At 29.7% G+C, this 18031-nt stretch overlaps 1 protein-coding gene across 6 annotated transcripts in view; it reads right to left on the bottom strand.

Annotated features, from left to right (window-relative positions):
• Positions 1-18031, bottom strand: part of LOC107448892 (laminin subunit alpha) — a 117649-nt gene that overhangs the window by 46693 nt on the left and 52925 nt on the right. For all 6 annotated transcript variants that reach the window (XM_016064242.3, XM_071184348.1, XM_071184349.1 and 3 more), the window contains exons 24-35: positions 17559-17732; positions 15373-15471; positions 14744-14827; positions 13360-13478; positions 10340-10451; positions 9204-9317; positions 8208-8422; positions 7926-8137; positions 5895-5995; positions 3773-3953; positions 2407-2550; positions 1695-1846 (exon numbers count right to left, since the gene is read on the bottom strand). In XM_016064242.3, coding sequence (XP_015919728.2) covers positions 1695-1846; positions 2407-2550; positions 3773-3953; positions 5895-5995; positions 7926-8137; positions 8208-8422; positions 9204-9317; positions 10340-10451; positions 13360-13478; positions 14744-14827; positions 15373-15471; positions 17559-17732 — 1707 coding nt within the window. The remainder of the gene's footprint in view (positions 1-1694; positions 1847-2406; positions 2551-3772; positions 3954-5894; positions 5996-7925; positions 8138-8207; positions 8423-9203; positions 9318-10339; positions 10452-13359; positions 13479-14743; positions 14828-15372; positions 15472-17558; positions 17733-18031) is intronic.

Here is an 18031-nt window from a genome sequence, read left to right as displayed (position 1 = left end):
TGTTGCTGCATTACACTCGTTTGAAGATTTCTACAGCTTAACTCTATTAACTCAGTTTCATAGTTTTCAATTCGAAATGTGAATTTTCTTGATTGAGTCAACTTAGTTTTCTGAGTTTTATTTATTTTAACAGCGTTGACATTTTACCCTATATATAATTTCCTTATCTTGATTCTATTTTAATTAACTGCAACAGAGAGAACGTAACCCAATTCCGGTGTGCTTTGTGCTTTTCTTAATTCGGCCTCGCTCCAGTATAGACATATTTTTGACGATCCAAAGTTTATGTAAGCAACCAGGGTCAGTTAGAATTATCTTTTAATGTCTTAAAATTAAATATTGACAAGGAATTAAGACATATAATCTGGAAAATGGGATGTGGCTTCTATCCTTTGGTAAAAACTTTTATTACTATAAGAGCATGTGGAAGGCTCTGCATAGCACCACTCCTGAAAATGATTTGCCTTTTTTGTGATAAGTTAAGGAGACATTTTAGTAAATATTCTGTACCTTTTATGAAAAAAATATGTTTTCTGCCAATATTCGTTCCCCAGATGTCAGTAAATCTGTAAAACATCTGCAATAGAAGTCTCAGCTTTCAACCTATCAAGTAATATGTTAGAAACTAAACTCAATGGTGCGACAGCCTATAGAGGGCCAAAGGTGGAACTCAGAGTTGAGTACCCAAGCATGCTTGGTACTCATTTTATAGACCCACTGAAGGGATGAAAGTCGGAGTAAACCTTGCCCAAACCTTGAATCAAACCCAGGACCTGTGGCATGAAAGAGCAAAGCCCTACCACTCAGCATTATGTTGGAAAGAAGAAAATAAAAGGTAAAATCTGAAATAAACTCGACTTGCTTTATCATTTCCTGTTTTATTGTACCACCGGCCCAAAAAGGAATATGTTAATCCTTCTGAAATAAAGACTTTGGAAAAGTTTCTTTCATTTAAAAAAATCATACTCCTGATTAAAAAAAATTAAATTTCTTTTAGTAATAACACATATTTTATTTCTTGGTTGTTGTTGCTTAAAATTCTTCGCAATATAGCCTCAGCTGTATCAAATCCTCTGGCAAAGTTACAAGAGAATATCCTCCAAGGAAAATTTCAGACAATCAAAGATGTGTTATTTCTTGGTAATTCATATAAATATTTAATTTCACAACATGATTTTAATGCATTTTATACAGTTTGAAATTCAGTTGTTCCAAGAATTCCATTTTATACGAACATGTAATATAAATATATAATTTAGTTTTAAAGAATTTTAATTTTTGATTTCATTAACCAAATCACAATGGTTTCAACAAGTTAGGAGAGCAGTTGTAAGTTTGGACATCTTAATATTAATTATACTTTTTGTGTATTTCTCCGTATCTCAAGAACTTTTTAAGCAAATTAAAAAAAATTTGCACACAATTATAAAATTCATTTACCTAACATTAAAAAACATAACTTTTAATAATTATTTATAATATTATTTATTCCATATTTTTAGCTATCATTTTATTATACATCGCAAAATGTAAACTTGAACAAAATCGGCTGCATAGTATTAATTTCAAATTTTAAACAGACAACTATTTTGAAACTCTAATTTATTTAGGGTGTTCCTTTTCTTTTTTGGCATACTGTACATAGCTTCAAAAGCTATGCTTAGATGTATTACTTTTAGAATAAGATAAATTACTTTTAGAATATCAGCAGTTTCATTCACATTTTGCAAACGTTTGTTTGCAAAATAACTTAACGAGACATCTTTCATTTCTTCCGTGATGGGAGCAATGGAATTTTCTAGGTCATCAGTTGTGTCTAACAATCCATGTACGCAGGCACCACATTCTAAAATTTAAAAAAAAAAAAAGATATGTAGTTAGATGTATCAAAAAAATTTAACAGTCATTTCTCAAATATAAACAGTCACTCTGAGCTTCAACTGTAATAGGTGTAAAAACCTTGTTTATTCAAGGAAATTAACCAGATTTTTTTGGGGAAGGAAATTTTGAAATTTTCCGGTTTTTTATGCACAAGAGTTTAAATTGGCATTCAAATCAATGCTTTTGTATTTTTCAGTGGAAGTAGTAAAAGTTTTTCTTTTGAAGCATTATGGCAAATAAGTTGATTGCAGACTTTTTAACTTTTTGCTTAATCTTTGAGAGTATATTTTGAAAAAATAATATTCTGATTTACTGTTTTTAAGTATCTAGCAGCAGCAATTCAAAAAATAGAAAATAATCCTTTTATATTAACCATAGTATATCTCTTTGAAAAAGTTTAATTTCAAAGTAATTATATTCAGCATTTTTTAAATAAATTTACGAAGTTAAAAACATTAAGCTTTAAACTGATTTTTAAAATATAACTATATCACACGATCATGGTTATTTTGCAACACTTCTTACCATAGCAGCCTTGCTTTTTGACAAAAACCCATCGATAGGGACAGGAATCACATTTCTCTCCAATCACACCTGGCAAACACTCACACTGGCCGCTGAAAGAATTGCACATCACACCAGAAGAATATTTCTCCACGCAGTTACAAGCTAAAATATAAAGCTTATCCATATATATACAAGAAACTATATATACAAGAACCATACATAAAAAAAATCTTTATTGAACAAGCAAATCACTCGATAGATAAAGAAGACGCAGATATTTTCAGTTGTCATAAGCATGAAGTCAATAGTTGTTTTTGATTACAAATTGAGATTAAAATTTAAAGACTGAAGGAGTTTTAATGTTTGTATACTTTGTTTTATTGTTAATTAATTCTCTCAAATTATTTTAAATTTTAGTTATTCAAAATTTGATTATTGTTTCAAATTAAATTCTTATAAAGTAATGTTGGCATTACCATGGAACATTAATTTGTAAATGACAAAACAACTCGTCCCTAGGGTTGTATAAATACTGACAACTGAAACTGGAGTCGTTCTTGTTGGTTCTTTTGTTGAACTTTGTCACTCTGCCTGGTGTTATAATCGCAAGCGGGTGATGTTTTTCTCGATGATTTTAATTTCTAACAAATATATTTGTTTTACCAAGTTCTGTTTTCAATTGAATATTTGCTTACACAAAACATTTGCGAAACCATTTGATAATTATTATGAAACTTCCGCAGATATGATTTTATGCTTAAGAAACATAAATCAGTTTTATTTAGCTGATTATTGAGCTTGATATCAGTTTTATTAGGAATGCTGAGGATGACTGCATGTACAGTTGTTTAATAATTTGAAATGCTACTTCCATAATTCAAAACCAAAAATACTTCAAGATATTTAAAACTCGGCTAATTGGAAAACTGAATAAAATGTGTTATTTTAACATGACTTAGTCTATTAATAAATAGTAGCTCTGACATGCAATCATTTTAAAGATTTTCTGCAGAACATAGAAAATTATTAATACCAGTTAAGTTACAAGGTGTGTAGATAAGACAAATAGCATAGGAAATGGATAATTATCAATGTAAAGGTGACTTATAACTCTGAATTGATATCTTCAGCCACCTCAATAGGCTAAAAGTTATGAAAATTAGACTAAAATTGCTTAAAATTAACAGAATTGCTTAATGGGCTTATGTTAGTACTTAAAAATTGCCATTACTTAACAACAATACATGAAAAAAATTTTAAAACTACAGATGAAAGTCTCAAAATATACTTACATTAATATTATATATTCTTAAATACAAGCTTCCAAATATTTTTTCAAAATATACTTATCTAAAAATATACTTGTTGTGTTTTATGCACTTACAGATGCATCCATTTTCAGAGTATTGCCAATAGCCTGGTTCACAAACATCACAAGTGATTCCTGAAGCTCCTGGTCTGCATCTGCAACTTCCAGTTTGTAAATCGCACTGATCACTCTCTGAAGCAGGACCACAATTGCAAGGGCGGCAACCAGAGCAGGAATCAAAACCCCAGTGATTTTCCTACAACAACAAGCAGTTTGAATATTTAAACACAAAGTGCATAGCCAAAACGCTAAAATGATAGTCTTGAAAATTCTTAATTGAAACATGATTGCTTTATTCAATCAAGGATATACAACTATTTTTGGATAGTTGGGCACAAAAACTGGAAAATATTTTTGCATGGCCAACATTGCAAGTAACGTAAAGCTGTAATCATAAAAATGCAGAATGTATTTAAATTTTGTACAAAAATTACAAGAATGACTTACACATGTATACCTAATTTCTTTTTCACTTTGTAGACCAAAACATATAAACTAAGTAAATCCCAGCAAATATAGTTAGTAGTTTGAAATGATAATTTTTTTTTACTTATCATTTTTAGAAAATTTCCGAGTATTTCTTTTTCCTTTATTTGAAAATTTAAGCATAAAAATTACATTTCAAGACAAAGAACTTATTGCCATAATCAAATTGAAATAATTACAATTCATTACCTCAGAAAAAGACTCAACGAATAGCGAATGAAAAATATTTTTTCTACTACCATTCTTTTTCCTTAAATATCTTTTTTAATATCTAAGACAATTAAGGGGCCGAATCAAAAGGCTTAGAGGATCACTTTTGTTTCATAGCCATCTTCATAATGGCTTTAATATGAAAATATTTTAAATGTTTCCTCTTAAACTACTTTTACAACAAACAGTATATTAAGTGTGAATAAAGAAATAGATTCCACCAGGGATTGAGTGTCACTGAGATGAGAATCTTTTTCCGTTCTTTGTTTGAAGTCAAGCAAATTTGGACTCATTTTGATTATGTTTGATCATCAGAATTTGAAAAAAAAAGATAAGTGTTTTCTCAAACCATTGTAATCTCATTATTGAAATGGTGTAGTGAAAGATTTTGAAAACAAGAACTAATCTTAAAGAAACAAAAAAGTCAAATACATATCAAAGGATTCACACAAAAATAACATAATGAAAAAAAAATCTAAATACCAATTCATCGATGTTGCTCTAACATTACCACTAACAACAGCTTCATGTAAAAATAGTATCCAAAAAACAAACTTCTTTGGTGATCAGCAATGGGATACCTACCAGTGACGTAGCATAGGTATCTCGATCCCGATTGGGTGTTGAAACGTTGAAATTTGTTTACGTTAGCAACTGCTTTTTCCATTCTATTTTGAGTAAGTCAAGTCTTTCAAGTATCAATTCTCTTAAATGACACATTCTATGTTCTTTCATAAAGATTCTTCATTAAAGACTTAAATACTACCACTATATATTTACACAGAGACTTAACACAAAGACAGGCATGGAGTTATGTAGAAATTAATTAATTCTGCATCCAAGTTGCCAGGTACAGAAAAAAAATATATCACGGTTACAATAGAATACAAATAATAAATCTAAATTAAGTAAACGAAGTGGACGAGAAAGAATTATACTTTAACTCATTCGATGCTCTCTATTTAATTAACATTCAAACTTATGTATAGAAACTTAGCTCAACTTTAATACGCCATTTTGCTGATAAAGATAAGCTGACGTCATAGGGCACATGTGTGGGTATGGTAGGTCTTCTTCCTCTTGAAGTGCAAGTACCCATTCAAATTCTCTTGTAGAGTGGAGATCCTCTTATCAGGCCACCAATGAAGGTGTCAATTGGGACATGAATTACTGTTAAATTGTAAAATAAAGAAAATAAAAAAATTATTTCAATGTTTTCTTTTTCTTGGGCAGCACTGCTACTAATTAGAAGAATATTTTCTGAAACTATGGGAATTTTACAGTGGTTGGAGAGTATGGTACTGTTGCATATGCCGGTTAAACACTGAGGTAAAATACATGCTAATTCCTTGAAATTTTTCGTAAAAGATACAATCTATAAAATTAAATTAAATTATGAAAATAGAGAAGCAAATACCTTAATGCAAAAAAAAAATCTCACCTTGCATCGATCACAACTCGTCCCTATGACGTTGGCCCAACATATGCATTCTCCCGATTCGTGATCACAATCACGAGTTCCACACTCGTCACATTTGCATTCTGAAAACAATTGCTTACATTATTACATATTGCATCATTTATTATTTACAGCTTATATATTGCAGAAATTATAATTGAAAATTATAAGCGACCACGCCCCCCTACATGCCAATTTTTTAAATTAAAAATAAGGAGGATAATTTTGAAATATCTAAAAATGAGAAGAATTTTAGAGTCACATTTTTGTAAAACAGGAAGCTGATTATCATTGCATATCAGTGCATTCTAGAAATAAAACAAAAAATTAAATTCAAATAAATTAAACAGGGGTTTGTCTAGGTTTTGCTGATATTCTGTGAAAATTTAGACATAATTTGTGAAAATTAAAAATTATATTAAAAAATCAACACAAAAATATGGTAAAAATATGGATTTATTGTTTTTAGGGGATACAAAAATAAATGTTAAGAAAAAGTATTTTGTGAAGTTCCGTTTCTCCTAAAGTTGTGAAGGTACCACTAAATGGTAGTAAATTTGGCCTGGACAAACCTCTGTTAAATATCACAAAATAAACATTTTAATAAACAATAAATTGCAAACATTAAATTAACTTTTATTACTATTTTAACTAAACCTATTTAGCATTTTAATAACTGAAAAGGTACAAAAATATGAATAAGAGTTTTAAAAATAATTGTGGACACGAAGTTACAATGATAACCTAGCAAACTGATTAGGCTGAAATTTTACCCCAATAGATATGGGAAAAGATGTGTAATTAAATTTGTCTGAATAGAATTAAACATTTTGGACACTTTTAATTAGGGATGTAACGAATATTCAACCACTATTCGGTACTAGACCCCTTTACCGAATGTGTGGCAAAGAATTTTTTGGAAAATTGTTTATTGGAGGAAATTTGAATAGATTTAATAAAAAATAATCTAAAATCGTATTTTCACTATAGATAAGAAATAGTTTTTACGCATATTTGTTAAGTTTTAAAACTTGTTAATTTATGTTTAGAAAGACACATGGAAAAGCATATTTTGAAGAATTGGAACTAGATTACTTTACACTGAACCATGAGTTTTGTAATGCAGATTTTTTTTCTTTTTTAATTATGTTCAGGCAAGTCAATTTCATTGTTTTTTTAACACTTAATATTTCAAAAATTAAATCTTTTTTTTGTTGTTGCTTAGTTTTATTTTTGCTTATTTTTCTGTTGTAACTAAAGCCAGGCATGTTAACGGAGCATTTCTAATAGACTTTATTCGTATATTTTCACTTTCTCCTTGTATAGTAAAATAGATAACGAGTAACATAGAATAATCTGATTCCTAATGTAAAGTTATACTTCAGAGCTATGAAGTTTGGAGAGAGGAGTATCAGCTCAGACACTGTCCATGTTGTTTATTAAGGCCAAAGTTAAGGGGCGTTCTTGTTTAAAGCAAAATTAAGAGTCACCACTCACAAGCCTCAGACTGATAAAATATAACAAATCAAGATTTAAAAATAGTTTATCGGTCACTACTTGTTTTTTTTTTTTTTAATCAAAAATGCACCTTATGTGTAACTTATTAGCAAAATCTCTGAATTTTGCCCTATACATTCCTGACATAATTGCAAAAAAATAAAGCTGGATAGGGTGCACATCATACATATATTTGAAAATAACGGCAGGCACCAAACTATTCGTTCTCTGCCAAAGTATTGCTTATTTATCGTTACCCGGTGGGCACCTGAGAACCAAAGTCACGGAGGTGAGCAACATTACCCACACCACATTGCCACAGATACCCAGTCACAGGGTGGGCCACATTTACACAACAGAGGACAACACACAGAAAAACATCCAAGCCCTGAATGAAAGTCAAACCCCCCAGCCAATTGGCTACGCAGTCAGGCACGCTAACCACTCAGCCCTCTGGCAGGCAGTGCACATCATATATGAAGATTGCTAATGAAAATTGAAAGGAATGATACATACTGCGGCAATCTTTAGCAGATATAGCATCTCCAAAATAACCTGGTGCACAGAGTTCACAGGCTGCACCAAAAGTGTTGTTTAAGCACATGATGCAATCTCCAGTCACTGAATCGCAACTACCTGGTCTACTTGGATCTATGTTTCCACTGCACTTGCAAGGCTGGCAGTGACCACCAATCATTTCTGGCCTTCCGAAATATCCGATTGCGCAGCTGCAGAAGGAAAAATATGAGTGAAAAAGTGAGATCTATTTAGAGCACAAATAAAAAGAGAGAAACCTACTATTCACAGCGTGGGCCATAATATTCAGGTTTGCAGTTACAGCTTATTTCCTGGCCACTGGGTGAGACTTCGCAGCTCTCAGCAAAATTGTTGCTCTCGAGGGGTAGGGGGCAGGCGCATATCAGACAGTCGTAAGGCGTCCCTCGAGTCGAGTCCCCGTGGTAGCCGGCAGCACACTTCTCACAATGATCTCCAACAGTGTTATGTTCACAACCCTTAAAATGAACACATATTTGAAACATTAATCATTCATTAAATAAAGAAAAATAAATAATCCTTTTGTTTGAAGTAGGTAAGTATATTTTGTATACTTATAAAAAAAATTATATGCACATGATAATCTTTATTATATTATTAGTTTAGTATGATAAACTTTATTTCATGCACAAGAAGAATTGTGTCTTAGAAGTATAAATAGTAACAATTTTCTATGTCTACTTTCTAGCTTTTACTTTCAACTCAAAAAGTAAATCATTGATAGCATCGTCTTTAGTACACTCTGACTGAAACATGAGGTTGTCAATCACTTTCAGAGATGGTGAAAAAAAGCTATTTGCTGTAAACTGCATATTTTACTGACTTTTTCTTTGTAATCTTTAGAGATTAATGTATTCTTATTGAGAAAAAGACTGTTCTTATTTTCCATAAAAAAATTTACATTAAGATGGGTCATAGACCACTTTCCTCTGTGCGAATGCCAACAGCTGTAAACAGTATATTTTATTGACCTTTTTTTGTAATTTTTATAGATTAATATATTTTTATTGTGATAAAGACTTTTCTAATCTTTTATAATTTTAATTATTCTCTTCAATAATTTTTCTTTTGTAATAAAAGGATGCGAGATAGCATATAATTTGATGCAGTTACAAAATGTACACAAAAAATATACTAAATAAATATTAATGTTACGTAACAGTAGTCATATATTTGAAATAATTAATGTAGCTTGCTTAACATTATTTTTTGAAAAACTAAAAGGTAAAAAAAACTTACAATACATTTCCCTGTGTTGACATCACATGTTTGTGCATGACCATAGCACTGACATGGAACGCAATATCCCAAATAAGGTCCTGTTTTGGATCTATAATACCCAGGAGCACATTTCTGTAAGAGGCAAAATGAATATTGTACTATCTATGAAGGAATATTTAAGGGTAACAGACAAAATGCAAAAGATAAATGTAAATACTTAAATTACAGCTGCATCATCAAAACAAATTAGAGCTGAAGCAAAAATTCCTTTATAAAGAATAAACACAAAGAACGAAAGATTTAATTTAAGTATATTGATGTCTCGGAAATCTCGTGAAAATGAATCGAGATTATTAATATTAAGATCAAGTGAATATGAATCACAATATTGAACTTAAAGACCGATTAATAGTTACGCGCAATCGAATTTCAATGACACATCAAAATGAAACAATCCATTTGATTTTTAAAATGCGTAAATTTGAATTGTGACACATCATTTTTAAATAGTGCAAATGCAAAATCACTATGTGCAACTTTTAAATCACATAAATCGATATTTGTTATTAAATTTGTGTGAATGTGAACTGCGATATTGAATTCTAAAAATGTATAAATACAAATTGCAATATTGGATTAAATTGCTTGCATTTGAATAATGACGTTTATATCACTTGAATTTTAATCGCAAATCGTAGGTTTCGAATCGTGATATTTGAATTTTTAATTATTATCTTTTTTATTATCTAACTCTGGTTGTGGGAGGTGAATGGGTGCGTATTCGGTTTTGATTGCTGGCCAATAACTGTATGAAACTATGAGTGGGACTTAATCACATCGTGACGCTAGTTCGATATTTTAAGATATTAATATTTTAGTTATGCTCTAATCTTATACATAAAATATTATTAAACACTTAAAAGAAACTATTAGAGTTGAAGAATTTTTAAAATATTAAAAATTATTACAAGACTAATTTTTTTTAGAAAAATATTGGACTTTTAGGTATTTGTTCTGATTTTTCAAAATTGATAAAATTCACCAACTTTTCCTTTTTTTGCCGTTTGATGGCCGCATTGAATTGATATATAAAAATATATCGATATTTTTTTTAAAAGAAATTTACTGAGAAATTATTTATGCCTAAGAGATACCTCACAAGAATTTCCTCTATAATTGGGTGGGCATTGACATTGTTCCACTCGTAAAACTTGCGGACCATCTGAAAAGTCTTCTGTTGCTCCTTCCATCACAACACGAGACAATCTATAAAAAACAAATCCATTTTTTTTATTCCATGACATTAAAATCTTGACATAATTTGAACAGCAAAAAGAGAATAAATAAATACGCTATCAGGTCTTTCTCTGTAGCAATTGGATCAATTAAGTATGGTTAGTGATGGCAAATTTTTACCAGACTAGAAAAATCCACAGAAAAAAAAACGGAATAAAACCACACCTGAAGAATTTGGTTTCTTTCAATTCAAATTGAAAAAAATTGCATTTTTTTTAAAAAAAACAATAAAAAATTTTTTTTAAACAGTTTGTAGTTACAATCAAGTTTTAATAACAGTATTCTTTATTTATTCTATTATCTCTCGTCATTCTTTATTTCTCACAGCAAAAATGTTTCATGGTTACACTAATTTTCACAGTCTTTTTGGCGATTTGCTTTTGTCAAATTATTTTCCAATCTAATATTGATTACAGAGTGTTGACTTTGTTTTTGGCTATGTTATCTTTCAATAAATTGACAACTTTGGATATCTTCGCATGCTCCTAACTGTCCGTTGGGAGCAATTCAATCATTTTTCAATTTAGCTTTCAATTGTGCTGGTTATGGGAGATTTATCTCCCATGGCCTGTCCTTATTAATATTATTATTGAAAATTTATTATTTATCTTAGAAAGTCTTATGGATAAAATAAAATTTTGTATCTACAAATACTAACTAAAAGTTTCATCATAATTATGATTCAGTTTTTATTTTTAACTATCATTTTCATTATCCTGTTTTCACCACAATCTTCAATGAGTCAATTATACCATATACAACTCTAACCACACCTAATTCCGTCATTATGCTACTAAATTAACAAATCACATATACTTTGTTACAAATCACTTATCAAAATCACAATTTGCAAGTAAAGTAGTTGCAAGTAAACTAAGTAGCACACTTAGTTTAATAATTAAGCACCATTAAGTATGAAAACTCAAACTGATTCTTAAATAATACGATAAATAAATTTTAAGATTATGTATAAAATTAAAATTAATAAAAAGAAAATAGTTTAAAAGTTGATGTGAAAAACTTTCATCTTACTGATACTTTATTAAATTTAATTTATTTCAATTTAAGCTATTCTTTTCGAACTTATAGCTAAACCATTGTATGATATTTTTTAAGTTTCTTCTGTTTTGTCCAGTTATTTTTTTATTTTTTTCTTCCGGGCAAAATATAAAACCTGATTATGGTTTGTAAGTCCAACACATAATGTGATGAATTTTAGCACTGTGAACATTAAAAGATGGGGGAGACTACCCTGAAGTACAGAGAGATAAAATTTAATCGAAGGGCGTTGCATGCAGGATGCCTTATATTCCAATTTGCTCTTATGGTATATGAGTTGCCGCAAGACCTAAAAAAATGTGTTGGTGGTATAAGCATTATGTAACTTTGGTTTACATTAAGATAGATTGACCAAACACAAATAATCAGCTTAAAATTTATTTAATCATAAAAAAATGACATTGCGTGATACAGAACAGAAAGCCAAAAAAATGACATTACGTGATACAGAATCCCAAAAAAACATGAAAGCTATTTTAATGAATTTTTGCTTTAAAGAAAATAAAAATTGACCATGAGAACTAGATCACTGTGACTGCCCTCCTAAATAATTTACTTCTTGGACAACTTTCTTCCTCCGCAGTCTCTAAAAATTATTTGCACTGAAACACCAACAACGAAATAATCTCAGAGACAGGTTCATATATACCACAACAAATGTTACAATACTTTGGGTCTTTGCAGAATTTCTAATTAAGGAAATAGGTCTGTCATAACCGAGACAATGAAGTCACCAAGAGAAGCTCACCAACAAAGAAAAAGTAAAAGTTTTTTTAAGCCATGTTTAAAGAATGCGTTCATTTAAAATTCCCTCAATAACATTAATATGGGCGCTGGATGGCAAAAGAAAAAGAGGACCCATGTTAATACGAAGAAAAATGGTGGAAACATTAGACATTAAGAGGAATAAATAAGCTGGTAAAAAGTAAAAGCTACAGCAGCTGAAGGGCAAACATGGCTAGAGGCATAAACAAAAAGGGCAAGAAAAGAAAAAATACAATGAAACATTTTTACAAAGTTAATAAACAAATAAGAAATGATAAATTATTTTTCTTAGCAGTGAAACCAAAACACACCAATACAAATTCAAACTTTAATCTGAGTATTATTTATTATTATTTATATAATAAATCTGCATATTTCTTGAAAAAATCAAATTCTTGCGCACGTTGAAGCATATATTTTGATTTGAATCAGTGAATATCTATTAGACATATACATTTTATATGATAGATAAATCCGAGAATTATTTATAAAATATGTTCAATATTGTAACTTACATTATTAAGATATACAAATTACATTTCATTAAGATATACAAATTAAAAAAAAAAAACTCTTGTGTGTGTTACCTTTCAACTTGCATAACCTTTTTTTTCTGCATGTGTAACTAATCATGAAACCTTTTAATCCACTTTTTGATTATACTTGTAAATAGAAAATCTCTTTGAATAAATTGCATTGGAAATACTAATTATAAATATTTCAACCAAGTTAATCCCTTAATGTTCTTTAAAAGAGATTCATTTCAAAGGCTCTTTTAGTTTTCTCCATATTGGCTAAAAACTTAGGGAAAATGATTTTAAAAATTGTCATAGACATTTTGGATAAAATAATTTTAAAATAGTGAATTTTCAAAAATCATGTATAATACCCTAAAAAATATGGATACAGTAGCCACATAAAACATAGAAGAGTATTAAATGTGCAATTAATCTTCCGACTTTTGCCCATGTCTTTCTATAAATTTAAAGCAACTTTTCAATCCTGCTTAAACCCTTATATAGTTCATAAGAGCATGTCTTAAGGAGACTCTTACTTGATTTCTTCCGCTGGATGGAAGTAGGATCCCCTCAGCAGTAAATGTTCCAGATTGACCAAAACCATCATCATTTGCTCACGACTCACTTCACGCCCACTGATGTGACGAAACTCCCTCTGCAAACATAAATGTCGTTAATCGATATTCGAATTCTTTTAAATACACATACAGGACTCGAAATTAAAGTAGATCTGTTGGTCCAGAACGACTAAAACTTGACTTGATCCACCAAAAAATTGTTATCAATGGTTCATTGAACCAGCAATCAATGTAAAAGGATGGGAATGCTGTTTTGGTTGTTTTTTCTTTGAGATTTGTGTTTTGGTCAGTTTTATCCTAAATTAGAATATTTCATAATGATTGGGAGGATTACATATTCTTTGCAATATAATTTTTTATTGAAAGCTACTTTATTCATTTTTTAACAAAAAAAATTTAAGACATATAGATAGACCAGTGCACATCTTTAAGTCTTTGGTCTATGGACTAAATTTTCTTAATTTCTACTGCGCATACAGATTTATGAATTCTGTTGTAATGAAAACCTTATTGTCAAGAAAACTTTTCTACTCACTAAATGTCCAAAAAATAATTTTAAGAAGAAATAAAACATTGTCCAGTCAATCCATGGCTATGTAATGAACATAGATTCAAATTTAGTTTCCATGCTTTGAGGATTTAAATTATTCTTCAGAATAATTTAATTCCCCAAAGCAGCTATTTCAATTTTAAAAAGTATTTGTCATAAAGAACAGATTGTGATCATTCCTGTAACAATGAAATACTAAATTTCATAAAAAAATTTATCTAAAAACAAGTATTTTGAAGCGCATACAGAAGGATTTTTCAGTCATTGCTTTTTTTCTTTTTTTTTCTTTTGCTTTAGATCAACATGGGATAAAAAAAGATAAGTAAAAATATGTATACCTTACAGTAAAAAAATTTTTTTTAATTACTAGTAAATAAAATAATAAATAATTATAAAAAATAACTTTAGGCATAGAATTATTTTTAATAACTGAGTTTTATAATTATGTGATTAGTTAATTCCCTTCATAAGGCGAAATATACAAATGTGAGCTTAACGTTTAAGTAGACAAATTCGGCTGCTCTTCTGCCTAAACTATTAGAACCATATTTTGCGGTTACTCTTCCTGCTTTGAGGAAAAAGAATCCTAATCTGAAAATATGTTTTAGGTCTGATTTTGAAACTTAGAATAACATAAGATTTAGTTACATTTAACACATTTAAAGTTAAGCCCTTGAATCAGTAAAATTGAGTCCTAGTACAGGAATCATTAGATCAACAGTTATTATGGTGTTTGCTTTTTCTGCGAGCATTATGTAAGCTGATGGGGAAAAAGACTACATTTTCAATTACCTCAAGAAGATCCACACTAGTTCCGAAAAGTATATTAGCTGCAGGTTCTTCCACATGAACATGGACAATTGTGATATTATTTCCCTGAAATTAATGTAAAAAATTAGACAAAGTAGAAATTGATAAGTGTATCTAAACTTGAAAACAAAAGAGGAAGGTTAATTTTCCAAAGATCAAAATGCATTTTTTTCTTTATAATATTATTGTTTTAAAATGTAAACCAGACATATTCTAAGAGTTTAAAGGGAAAAAAAATTAATTTTAACAGATCCTATAAAGATGCAGTAGATATCAATTTTGGCCTAAATAATGAATATTCATTCAACTTCAGTAACTGGCTGAATATTGGACTAACTTATCAGAGACGTCGCCAAGAGACGCCAAATCATCAGAAATTTTGATACCAAATAAAATTTTTAAAAATTAAACTAAAGCCTGATTGAACATTGTATCACAAATAAAATATAAAATTAAAGTATTGGAATATTTTTTCCGATGTTAAAAAGTGGACACTTTTAATGTTTATAGACCTTAAAAATCATTTGCTGAATATAATGAAATTTTATCAACCAAAAGTATTTTGATGTTATTTATTGCTGTAAACATTTACAAGAGGAGAGTGAACCTACCATTAAAATGACATCGGGTCCAACAAAACTTTCCACATCCGAATCTTCATCAGTTTGAATGGAAATTACATATGAGAGCTTACCACCATAAGAATTGAGCTAAAAGAATCAAAATGTAAATAATTTTATGTAAGCACTAAAACTACATGCTTCAATAAAAAAAAATCAACGCCTACAAATTTAGTAATCTCTGAAAATGTTTCAATTTTTAGATAAGCATTAATTTATAAGACGCAGACATAAAAAAACTTAATTGCAAAACAAGCTTCAAGGGAGAAGATGTTACAGGAGAGGTGGGGAGAAAAAAAATTTTAGAAATAAATAATACAAAGTTAAGAATTGGAGAAAACCTCAAAATATATTCAAATTAATGATCCATGTTTGGTCGGTCACCTAATACCAAAAAATTTCTGTCATGGTATTAAGTGCTACGAATTGTCACAGCATTTGCAGTTTATTTTTCATCAGAGTTAAGTCATTAAATAAAAAATTAAGTCATTCAATAACAAACTTCTCTGTACAATGATTTATTCACATTTTTGTTGTTATTTGTTATTTCATAAAATTCAAATTAAGTTTAAACAACATAAAGTATGTTTTGTATACTTTTCAACCACTTTAAATTTACAAATTTTGCTATAAGTTAAATTACAATAATATTTGTCAGACTGTGTTTGAGTTGCAGACAAACATAGATTTATGAAAATAGTATACTACAAATCCCCTATAAAAATCTGTTACAAGGGTTTTTCAATCATTTTCAAGACCAAAATTAAAAATAAAAAGCAATTTATGCAAAGTTTTAAACTAAATAAAATGCAAGATCTTATATTTTGAAAATAGAAATCAATTTTTCGACGGAAACTGGTCAACAAAGTCGATTCAAAAATAGAAACTGAAGACTCCCGATAAGAGCTTGAGAAATAAAATTTTAATTAATACTTTCACTTCAATTAACAATCTAACTTTTCTTCATTCGATGATAAATAGTAGTTTGCTTTTAATATAAATATGTCATGCAAATTAAATAAAAACTAAGTTTGTCTGAACTTTTCCTTAATTAAAAGTTGCTGTAATTTTTTAGATGCTCATTCAATTTTTAAAACAAAATTATGATTTAATACTTGCAAAAAAAAATATTTTACTAAGGTAAGATCTAATTTTTTATTCTACACACAGTTCAATAGAAATAAACAAAAAAAGGGAAGCAATCTCAAACTGTTGCTATACTTAATTACTCGTGTTATGGAATTAAGAGCTATTAATTATCTTTTAAATTTCATCTGTCTTCATTTTACTCAGTCTTTTTTAATACAGATATCTGATCTGAGATTAAGACAGACATCTGTCATAAGACTGAAAGCTTTAACCTCTGTCTTCAATTTAGACATAGTAAAAAAAAATGCTTTATAAATTTTTAAAATTTGCTAACCAATATAAGGAATTGTGAGCACATTTTAATTAAAGAAATTAATTAATTGACGTTGCACACATTCTGTTTGTTTTATCAATCAAAAATTGTACAGTACAAGAATAGTAATTTAACATAGTTGGTAAACATAGGATGGGAAAATTTTAGAATTCATTTATGATTACTTATAACTAACTAACTCCCTGGCATTACAGTCCATGTTGGACCATGGTCTCACTAACAATTTTCCTCCAAAGTTGCCTGTCTTTAGCTCTTTGTTTCCAGTTTTGGACTTTTAAGAGTCTTAAGGTCCTTTTCCACCTCGTCAAACCATCTCTTGACCGGCCTTCCTCTTTTCCTTTGGCCCTGCTCCTTGAATATCTTCTTAGTGTCTCTGTTTTCCTCCATTCTCTCAAGGTGACAAGAAAATGCAATACCTCAAAAATTTAAATAGCATTGCAATTTCTTATTTAGTTTGTCCATTATGGGTTCTCGGGTCAGCTTTTGCTTTAACCACTGACTACAGAAAGACTCCAGTGTGTCCCCCGATGAAAGGCTGTTTTTGCTAACATACATATCTTTCAAATTTCGTTTTGCTTATTTTCGGTTTCTAACTTTTTATTTAAATTGTTAAACTAAACATAGTTACACAATTTTTCAAAAGGTTTAAAATGAGTGAAGTTTACATGAGATGCAAACCAACTCTAGTACTACTGCTTCTATTACGGAGGGTTAGCTTTTAGAATGTTACATAAATTAGGAATTGTTTTTTTACCTTATTTCCCAGATACTCCTTGGGTGCAGAGAAATAGAAGAGATCGTCCTGGGGCCATTCTAGAGGCAGGACAGCTTTGACATCTTCTGTGAGAGTAATTGGCACACCTTCCACTTCCATCATCTCTTGCTTCATTGTAAACACTTTCTTGTCCCAACCAGACATTGTATACACCTACATTGAACACAAAGGGGATGATGATATTTTAAAATATAAGACAAGCACCCCCCTCCCAAAAAAATAATAAATAAAGCTGATTAGTTCGTGGTGTAACTAACACAATAAATAATAAAAACCAATTCACTTCTATATAAGCCATGTTAATTCGATTCCATCTCGAGGTACCTTTTGATAGAAGAAGGTTCACATCGTCGATAGGGGGANAGACTAGCGCAAATCGGGAGCGCGGACGTTGAGAAAGGATTATAAGGGAAAATTAAGGAAAATAATACAGAAAATATAGGAAAAAATAG

The sequence above is a fragment of the Parasteatoda tepidariorum genome, chromosome 8 (genome assembly GCF_043381705.1).
Source record: "Parasteatoda tepidariorum isolate YZ-2023 chromosome 8, CAS_Ptep_4.0, whole genome shotgun sequence".
Classification (NCBI taxonomy): Eukaryota; Metazoa; Arthropoda; class Arachnida; order Araneae; family Theridiidae; genus Parasteatoda; species Parasteatoda tepidariorum.
Note: the sequence above shows the minus strand (reverse complement) of the source record. Positions and strands in the feature narration are given on the sequence as shown.